The sequence below is a fragment of the Belonocnema kinseyi genome, chromosome 4, assembly GCF_010883055.1.
Source record: "Belonocnema kinseyi isolate 2016_QV_RU_SX_M_011 chromosome 4, B_treatae_v1, whole genome shotgun sequence".
NCBI classification, from domain to species: domain Eukaryota; kingdom Metazoa; phylum Arthropoda; class Insecta; order Hymenoptera; family Cynipidae; genus Belonocnema; species Belonocnema kinseyi.
This window is the reverse complement of record NC_046660.1, coordinates 97,980,795-97,991,876: the sequence shown is the minus strand read 5'-3', so window position 1 is coordinate 97,991,876 and position 11,082 is coordinate 97,980,795. Positions and strand designations below refer to the sequence as shown.

Sequence of the window (11,082 nt, the reverse complement as noted above, 5' to 3'; positions counted from 1 at the left end):
TATTTGAGTTATATATTCAATATACTTCATGTATATGTATATACATAAAATATGGCATCGTCTCATTTGCCATAATTTATTTACTATACATACTGGGAGATCACTCCCATATGGTTTGTCAGATGTTTTCCTACATCAATCCTATTTCAAAATATTTTACGCGGGAAGATATTAAAACATTGAAAACCAACGCTCGTGTGAAAATACTGAGTTTGTCTCGAAGGTCTGATAAAAATTTGTGAGATTTCCCTGATTTTGTAAACAATCGAATAAACCAGATGGAACAATCTTCTTCATTTATTATAGTACATTAAATCTCCAAGATAGTTTCATTGTTACTTCTGAACAAAGACGATACCTCTAGGAGGATTGTTAAACAGATGAATATTACCGAGTTGGAGGTAACTAGAGATTCAGACTTTGTGTGACTAAGTGAGGAAAGATCCAGAATTCCTAACTTCCCAACTAAATGCCTCGATGAATCCACCTTAAGTACGGAGCTTTCGCAAATTCGCTGAAATTAATTATTCGGGATTGCATTAGCCTTATATCTGAAGTATATTTCCCAGCAGAGAAGTCACATATTGCAGTAAAACAGTTCTACCAAAGAACAAAAGTGTACTTTTCCAAAATCTCTTATATTAATTACTAAAAATTTTTACTTTTTTTGAAAATAATGCTGAAAAGTGGGTGCATTTTCAAAGTGTTTTATATCCAAATTTCACACGTTTTGCAAATATTTTATATCAAAGAAACCATTTTGAGTCAAGATCAAATAGAATTTATCGCATGTAAAGGTCAAAACAATACTTTGTTTCCATTAAACATTTTTGTTTCACAATTAACTGCTGTAAATTTATAGCAGTACATATTGCACTGGAAAACTTTAAGATTTCTGTAAATTAATATAAAGCAAAAGCTTCTGTATAAATATAAAATTTAAGAATTACATTTTTTTGTCCTGGAAAGCAATTATTTACATATGTTTTAACAATTTTCAGTCCATTTTAAATGTTATAGGCTCGATGAGCTTCCAATAGTCTGATTTTGCCCGTATATTTTATGTGACAAAAGAAAAAAATCGATCCCTCCTTTAAAAATTCAAATTTTGATTTTCATATTGAGTTTTCTTTTTGAAGTTGAATATGCGTACATTGGCACAAATAAAATATGTAGTAAAAAAGTTCCTATAAATTGTTGTGTCAAACGAAAAGCAGATATTTAAAGTAATGCAGGAAAAATTCGATAAGTCTTGTTTCTACAAAATTCAAATTTTGTTTTTTTCGAAATTTGTTTTCGAATGAAAATTGTTAATATGTGTACATTGCTACACATAAAATAAGTTTTAAAAATTTTATGTAAACTTTTATGTCAACCGAAAACTGAATTTTCTATAGAGGTTTGTAGCGAAAATATTTGTTTTTTGTCCCCAAGGTTATTGAAAATTCTCACTTTACAAAAAATATCTAAAGGATTCAGTTATCTTATGTTGTTCATATATGTTGAGCTAAACAAGGAAACAAATCGTATATCGATTTGTTTCCTTGTTGAATTGAAAATTCTCACTTTACAAAAAATATTTACAGGATTCAGTTATCTTACGTTGTTCATATATGTTGAGCTAAACAAGGAAACAAATCGATATAGCCTTTTTCTGGCAAATTCCAATTTTCATTTTTGTTTCAGGTAAAACACTACTCTGCGATTTTGGAAAAAATTATTTTTTTGGTTTGTTTACTGTCCGATAGAGAAGATTTTCCCCGAGGTTGAGTTTACAGCCCGAGCGAAGCGAGGTTAATAATCACCAGAGGGAAAAATCTTCTCACGAGGACAGTAATTACCCGAAACAAATCTACTTTCGTAATATAGTATTTTATTCCACTTTCGGCCGTGGTCCACTTTTGGCCCGGAAAGCGGGAACGACGCATTTTTCTATAGCTTTGTTCGCGCCTTGAATTCTAATCGACTAATTTTTACTTTGGCCCCGCAAATTTCACTTTCGACCTGCAAATTTTGCTTTCGCCCCGCAAATTTTACTGTCACCCCGATAATTTTACTTTCGCCCCTTTGTTTAAATTTCGCCCTGCTAATTTCACTTCCGCCCTGCTAATTTCACTTTCGCCCCGCTAATTTTACTTTCACCTCGCAAATTTTGCTTTCGCCCCGCAAAATAGGTTTGCAGGAAATATGTGCTACTACTTTCGCCCCTGTTATCAGGAGCAAAAGGTGACCATTTCGGCCGAGTGTGGAATAAAAACAATATGCAGTTGGTCCTGTGTATGGTGCAGGCTTCGCAGATTACAGGTATAAAAATGTGAAGGATTTAAGTGCTCGTAAAACTTTAAATGCGTTTTTCTCGAAACAACTTTTTTCGAACTGAGAGTATATTACTTGAACACCGTTGCATGGATCGATTTGAAATGTTGACAGTAGCTTTACAATTACATTCTTTAAACTTTTTTTTTGTAAACAATTTACTGCTTATTTTTTTGACAAAAAGTCGATTAATCTCATTGAGAATTGTACTATTTTTACCAAATTTGATTTCAAAATAACTTTACGTAGTTTTATAGTCAATAGTATAAAGATTATAAATTTTTTTGATTTTTCGTTCCAGGTTTTATACTTGACGAGAAAACCACCTTTTCGTGTAGGTTTTTAAAAAAATACGATTTTCAAGGCGGGCTATATCGCTGCCATTTTGTATCAAAATAAAAAATGAACCATCTAAAAAGAAATCCTACTTATTTAGGCTTTTTTCTGTTGCTAAATTGATTTTATCCCTTAAGGCCAAGTGATGAGTAGGACACGTGACTAAATTCCTACGACAGATCTTGATACAAAAATCGTTATTGGTGGAAAATTTTATTTCTTGGGTATAAAACGTTTTGGAAAAATGCAATTGCAAAAAAAATATTACTCACCACATTTTTGTTTATCGAAATCCTCTCATTTATACGAAAAATCTTTTTAAAGAATAACCTGTATTTGGAAGGAAAATTTGGGTTAAAGAAGAAAAAAACCAGTTATTGTTGAGTCTTCGTTATTTATTTCTATTCACAGTCAATAAATTAACAATATTATCGTTGAAACCATGTAAAAACTCAGAGGTAAGAATTACAGTGGTATTTCTCCTATTCCCGCAATTAATCAATACATACAAAATCAGTTTAGAAAAACTTTGGGTGGCCCACGCATACGTTTGCAGCCACACATGTTTATTTACAATTTTCGTTAGGCGGCGATACTGGACTAGACCTTTAATTATTTAAATCTTATGCGACAGGCGATTAAATACTAAATTCGACGGCTAATTCGCAGCTATTGGTCGTTAACCGTAAACCATTGTCCGTCTTTTGTTACGGTTCTTATTATAATTTATTGATTTTTCGTCTCTTTTGAATTAGAACAGACTTGTAGCCTCCTTAGGAATTAATTTATCTCTTTTATTTAGCTTTTAATTTTGTGACTAAATCGCAATTCTTAATTTCCTACGGGGCCTATACGTGAAACAATTTACACCGAATGATGCTTACCCTCCGAGCTAATATATGTAAAATCACTATCGTGTCTATTTATACACATCTCATAAACTCATCACTAATTAACATCTCTTTCTCTCTTTCTTTCTCTCTTTCTTTTAATGCACCTTATTACTCGATGGAACGGATAATCTACAGCAACGTTATAGAAACCAGTATCTCTCTTACAGATCGTTTTAAATTATCTGGAATCGAGTCGCTCAACTCATTATAAAAGACACAAAAATATAAATTAAGACGAATGTTATTGCTGCCGAGGCTCGGTGGATCGCGAACTCTACAGAATTCGAAGGATGCAAGGAAAAAAGATGGTTGTTAGTCTGAATAAAAAATGTCATTAGTATTCAAATTCTCTTCTGATAAGAGAAGTCAGCTAATGTTGTATTAATCTAAATGACATTCACATATTGCAACATTTTGTAATTTTCATACTCATTAATTAATAAACCAATCCGAGTTTTTCAACACATATATGGAAGACTTTACATTTTTAAAACACTAAAATATTGACGGATTTTAGTACACTGAATATCAGCTATCGTTTTTCCCTGCACACTTCAAATAAATAATCTTAGAACTCAGTTCATCTCAGATTCAAATAACGCTCCAGTTAATAAATTCTGAATTTTTTTGCATAATATAATGATATTGGAAGTGAGCTTGTTCGCTGGATAAAAATGGAACCTTTTCGGTACATCTAGATAAAAGTCAACTGAGACGATATCGCGAAAGTCGATGGACGTAAATCATTAATATTAACGTTTTTCAGCTGATTTCATATTTGCCGATAGCCATCGTGTTCGCTATTAATGTACATAATCGATTCTAAATCCTACTTATAACAACTAATAATTAATTTATCCGCCGTTTTACACTATACATGTATGTACATAAGATTCAACGTTATTGTATAGTCATTTAATAGAATCTAGTCTTAAGTTTTGGCAAAGATAGGTTCGATACAAAACATCGTTAGGTTTCTATGGTTATGTACATTATTCTCTGTAAATTTTAACGTTCCCCGTGAGGCCAATGTACAGATTTACAGTTCACTATCGTGCCGAAAACTATGTCTAACACGATAGCGAAGATTGTCTATCGTCAGAAATCGTGCTTGCGTCAATGGCGGCTTCAGTGGTAATTGAGATAAATTATTCATTGGACGATATATCTCAAATATGTGTGTAGAAATATTTCCAGCAAGACATTACTGAATTCGGACCAACATAGAAAAAGTATAAAATTATCATTTATTGTTTGAAAATAACATTTAAAATCTTAAATGAATGATTTTGCAGTGATTCATGAAATTTCAATATTTACAATACCGCCGTCGCATGTTTTGTCAATTAAAATGTCAATTGATATAACACAGCCTAGCAAGTTTAGGGACGTGCTGATAAATCATTCTCTCAGTGAAATAATTCGAGTGGAATTTATCTGTCGCACAGCGCTCATAAACATGATACAATACTTCATTCGCACGCAAAAAATTAATTAAATATAATATTCAGTGGTTCTTAATTTAATCATTATTGGGACATTTTATTTATACGTGATCAGCTACTGAAAGTTATGTTTCTTGTAAGCAAATTCGATGTGTCTGAGTTTTTATTGTTCTGGACTAGAGAATTGTTAACTAAAAATTTTGAACTTTTTGCATATGTGCTAAAATGTTTTGAGACGTACCTTTTACCTAATTAAATAATAGATTCGGTTTTAATAAAATTGCCAAGCGCACTTAACAGTGCAAATTTTGGAGACATTTGTCGTAAATTTGTTAGATCGTGTCTACCTATCAGGGAGATTCAAGAAAATGAGAAGTTTATGGATTTCAATTAATTAAATATACTCTTTTAATGAGAATAATTAAGACTATTTTAGAGTTAATAAAAGAGCCAAATTATTTAATTCATATGAAAATGAGTTTTAAAATATTTTCTTGAATCACCCTACTACCTATATTTAATCGATCGCCTATTGCTACGATATCACATTATTAAAACGTATTTAGGGTCTGACCTGTCAGATTTCAGAATCGATTTACTCCGAAAAACATTTTTGTGAAATATTTTTGCCTTTTGTTTTTTTTTGGGGTACCATGAATTTTGTAGGTTTTCAAACTTAAGGTTTTGAAGCTGTTTAAAGGAGAGTTTGTTATACTTCATTTTTAATTAAATTACGACTTGAAACCTTTTAGAACATCAGATCATGCTTCTCTTGAAAAATTAAGTATCATGATTTCTTGAGCTATTATTTTAAAACTTCTGTAAAAAATGTAAGCAAAAATTGTTGACGAGCTTTCAAAACTTTAACTCTTTCTTTGCTTGGGATTATTAATTAATAATTTAATAAATACCGCAAAGTAAAAATTATAAAAAATGAGTACTTCTTTTTGAGTTTGTTATCGCTGAAAATAAGAGTAATATTGAAGCAATTCAGGATATTAATTTAGTCTATATTTAAGTGAAGAATAAAATGTAGATATTTACATTTAAATTACTCGTTTGCGAACAACTTATTTTCAATTAATTTATTTAATAATTGTTCGCGACTTCAAAGCTTGTCGTTTTTTATAATAGACTATGATTTCCATAAGTATCAGACTCGACTTGCTCTCCTTCAAGTAAATTTCAAAACAGATGTAGGCCTAAATTTAGTCAGAAGTTAGCCATGCATGAAAAAGTATTTGGTCAAGAGAGATTTTTTTTATTAATATTACATTTCTCGTAACTCTTGTTTCAACCCAGATTACTTATAAAAAATCAACTTGAAGAGCTTGGATAATAAATGTACATATATTAAAGAAGAAGAAATTTCAAGCATGTTTTACCAGTAAAATATAAACAAAAAATGCTCGAGCAGGTGTCTTGTTTCTTAAAAATCTTATTTTATAATTCTGATGTTCATAAAAGATTTCAGTAAAAGAAAAACATCATAAAACCCTTAAGAATAAAGTTATTTTACGTTTCAAGTAAAACACTACTATAATAAAAGAAAACGGAAAAATTGTAGAAGAATAAAGAATCCAAAAGTTCCTAAGAGAAATTTTGCATACGGCTTTAACAGTCAGAGTAACTTAAATATCATATTTTGAAGGAATTGAATGGTGGTAAAAAATAATTCTTTCACGGTCTAAAACTTTGAACGGCCATATGATATTCCAGTGATTCATTCAGAACATTTTCAAAATATTCAACTTAAATTATATTCTCAATTACCGTTTAAGGTAAAAATTTAAAGTGACTATCATTTTTCTATATATTTAGCGCAATTTTTAATGAACATTAAAGTTTTTACTGAAATTCCGGAATATTCAGCAAATATATTTGACGTGTAGTCAATTTTCTCTTAAAAACTCATATAATTTTTTATTTAATTAAAATTCCATCGGCCATTCTTTCTGTTTTGATATCTTTCTAAAAAAAAATGAATGTTGTAAAGGTTTTCAGGTCTTTGTTTAAAAAAAAAAAGTCTTTAAAAATGGAAATTTTGCAACTCTTTTTCCGCACTCTTGTTTTAATATAGTTTGTGTTTAAAAAAAATTGGTAGTAACAGGTTGTCTCAGTTCATATTTCCCGATAAAATGACTGGAGCATATGAGTAATGGCATCAGATGATAAAACTCTTAATCGCATTTATGGTAACTCGTAGAAACGGTCTGTTCCGGACAAATTCCACTTACCTACTGGAAACTGGCACCGTTGCTCTGAGTTTTGGCGGCAGTAGCGTGAGAGGTTGGTGAGCTTCGCGTGAAATTGCCAAAGTTTTTGGTCGGTGAATCGGACGCTGCGGTGGCAACAAGATTCTTGTCCCTGGGTGGCGGCGCGGAACTGAGACTGGAGGAGCTAACACCCGAATCACTGGATTTCTCGCTTAGGCAGCCTCTTTGACTTAAATTCGCTGTCGCATTTCCGGTTTCGCATCCCAGAACAAGGTCACTGTTACCACCCACGATATACTTGACCATTCCTAATTTGTGGGCGCTTTCGCAGGCATCTTCGATTATTACCGTTTCCCCAAAATTGCCCCTTTTTGCGATGAAGCGAACGTTACCACCGCGCAGCAAAGGAGACTTCTCGAACGGATGTTCTTTCTGGACGGTACCGGATATTGGGATGTTCGGATGGAAATCGTCTTTGGCCTCCGACAAAGGTATGCTATCGGTACCAGCACACTTGCCCTGGACCGATACATCGAGGTTGTTCTCCCTGGAGACTTTCGAGGTATCTGGACTCAAGGTACGTCTCGTGGGGTTCTTGTGGGCGTCATAGCATCCGGAATCTCGAGGGAATTGTCGACGATTGAAGGGCGAGCAGTGACCGGATGTCTGGCCAGAGGTTGGGGCAAGGCGACCCACCTCATCACCCTCAGAACTGGAAGCCAAGTCCCCCTCGCTTCCGGCTGTCGGAGAAACGGAAACAGAATTCACAGTTCAGTACTTACGAGTATTTTGAGTATAGGTAAAGTAGGGAAGATGGAAATCTTTCGACAGCTTGAGAACCCAATCGAAAACATGCGTGTATCTTACTAAATTCGATAGAATTGTTACCCTCTCTGATAAAAAATCAAATTAAAATTACAGTACCTTTTATCTTATACGACTGTACATTGAAGGGCAAAAGTTAATGACTACTTCGCAATCTTACTTTTTTTAAATTTTCATCTGTCACTGACACATAACACAGTTTGTGCAAATAAATTTTCATCTCCCGCCTAGTTTACGAGATTTTATTTAAAAAATGGGGAAATGAAAACTTCCTCTGTAATCTAAACTGCCGCTATTTTGGATTTTGTCAAAAATTTTAATTTGTAACGTCTCAACATGCTTTGTAGCTTTTAGTAAGCTTTTTACGAAATTTTGGTCCTCTTTAATAAAAACTCATTTTTAGTCATCTTTTATGGATCCGTCCACATAGCACGCTGCTTGAAAAAACCTTATATTTTCTTTGAACTTGGTCCAGATGGTCGGGAGAGAAAACTAGGTTTGTACTAGATTTAGGCCGAGATTAAAACATAGGTTTAAGTTCGCCAGGATTTTTTCTTATTACGTGCATCAAATTTGACGTAATTTTTTAGAAGAGTTAAATACTTTTACAAAAATAGCGTTGATTGATTTGATCGAGTACAAAATTGATGACTTTATATTAGTTTATACAAGTAGCATAAAAACATGTTAAAAAGTGGTAAATGAATTTCATATGATTATTCTTTGAAAGCACGGCTATCAAGAATTCCAAAAAATCCAAAAGATTAGGTTATATTTCAGACTTCAAAACAGTGAGATGATGCAATGACAATCATAATTCGTGGTAGCATGTTAACTCTGAATACGAGAAATATAAGAAATTCATTTGTCACTTTTTAACATGATTTTATCATATTTTATGAGCTTATATAAAATCATCAGTTTTTCACTTCATTACAATAATCAACACTATTTTCGTTAAAATTATTGCATGTTTATGAAAAATTATGCCTAATTTAATTTTAAAAAATAAGAATTCCGGCGGACATGAACCTATGTTTTAACATTGTTTCAAGTGTAGCTTCAAACCTAGAGCAGACCTGACTTTTTTCTCTCGACTATTATGAACAAGTCCTAAGACGAAAACTAAATTTTCTCAGGAAGAATGTTATGTGGATTGTTGAGTTTTTTACATCATTAATGTAAAAAAAGAGAGCTAAAAAATCTCGATATGTTAGCTTGATTTAAACTGATAAAATTTGCAATTTTATAAAAGTCATAAATCAAACTGACTTTATTTATTCACAGAAAATTATAATTACGATTATAAATATGAAATGCCTTACAGTCTCTATGGGATAAAATATAGGATCCAAAGGGCACTTTTCATTGCACTCATAGGATACTTGTAAAAAATGTGAAATGGAAACTTGTAAAAAAAATGAAATGTAAAAATGTGAAAAAATGTGCTCAGAAAATTGCAAGGAAATTCAAAAGAATTCGATAAAATACATAAGAATTTAAGGTAAGGTTAAAATACTTCAGGATCAATTAAATAAAAACTTTTAAAGATAAAAATAAATCAATTTTATGATTATAGAATTGAGTAAATTTAGAATTAAAATGAATTAAAAAAATTCAGGGTAAGTTCTAAAAAATAAATTTAAATCCCTTCAAAATTTTTTAAAAAACCTACTAGTTTCTAACGAAAAAAAGTTACTAATGACTAAAAAACAATGCAAAAGTATGCAAATGAATTGTAAAGATTTTTTGAATGGAAAGAATGTATTTATTTCAATAAAATTTGAGTGAATTTAGAAGAATTGAAGGGAAATAAAAAGAATTCGATGAAATTCCTAAAAAATCAAGCTGCATTTGACAAGCAATGAAGTGAATTGAAAACAATTAAAAAATATGACAAAATTTAATGAATTCAGTAAGTTTGAAATGAGTTTTGAAAAATTAAAGATAATTTAAAAGAATGTGATGAAATTCTGAATAAATTAATTAAGGTGAGTTCTGAAGAGTTCAAGATGAATTAAACAAAAACTGTTTAAAAATCCATTGAAAGGATTAAAATTGAGCGGATTTAGAAGAATTTGAAAGAATTCAAATTTAAGTAATAAGAATGCAGGGTGAATTGCGAATGGATTGCACAAAAATTGGAAAGTCTCATAAAAACTTTCAAACCATACGAAACGTCTCACTTCTTGTGATTAAAATCTTTGAAATCCATAAAAGTATTAAAATCCCTTAAAATTACTAAAACCCTTGGAAATCCATTAATATTATTGAAATCTCTTGAAAATGCCACAAAATCGGGTAAAATATCCTAAAATCTTTAAGTCTTTGAAATCCTTTAAAAATAATTAAATAAATAGAAAAATTCTGGGAAACGTTTAAAATTTCCTAAAATATCTCAAATATCCTTGATACTTTTCAAAGCTCTTTCCGCTAAATTACTGAAATCAATAAAAAATGTTCTTGTGATATTTTTAAATAGCCTACAATATTTCAAACCCTTAAAATCTTTTAAAATCCCTTGTAATTCTTAAAGCTTCTGAAAATGCCAAGGAATTTGAAAAAATACCTTAAAATATTCCAAATCCTTTGATCATTCTATCAATTAATACTCATGATTAATTGAATAATATTAAATAGGTCTTGTAAAATCGTTTCATTTCTTCTGAAATTCTAGAAAACTCTTTATCCTAAAAGGTTTCAAACGCTGCGAAATCCCTTCAAATGAATGAAATTAATAAATAACTCCTTAGAATGCTTTAAAATTGCATAAAATATTAAAAATTAAAAGCTCTTGAAATGTATTAGAAGTTTTAAAATACCCTAAAATATTAAAAAGCCCTTCAAATTATTGACATCTATTAAGAATTTCTCAGAATCTTTCAGAAAAGTCTGAAATTTTTAAAAACAATTCAAGACAATTCAGAAACAGTTATAGGCCTGAAATAAATAGTGATTAACGAGTTAATTTATTGACAGAAAAGTGACAAAAGTGATTTTTTGTTTAAAGCGACTAAAAAGTTATTTCATAAAAAAAAGTAACTAATAGTG

At 31.0% G+C, this 11,082-nt stretch overlaps 1 protein-coding gene across 1 annotated transcript in view; it reads right to left on the bottom strand.

Annotated features, from left to right (window-relative positions):
* Window positions 1-3,026: 3,026 nt before the first annotated feature.
* Window positions 3,027-11,082, bottom strand: part of LOC117171200 (SAM and SH3 domain-containing protein 1-like) — a 574,484-nt gene continuing 566,428 nt past the window's right edge. Inside the window, exons 13-14 of the mRNA XM_033358281.1 lie at window positions 7,228-7,946; window positions 3,027-4,752 (exon numbers count right to left, since the gene is read on the bottom strand). Of these exons, the coding sequence (XP_033214172.1) occupies window positions 7,228-7,946 (719 nt within the window). The 3' untranslated portion in view covers window positions 3,027-4,752. The remainder of the gene's footprint in view (window positions 4,753-7,227; window positions 7,947-11,082) is intronic.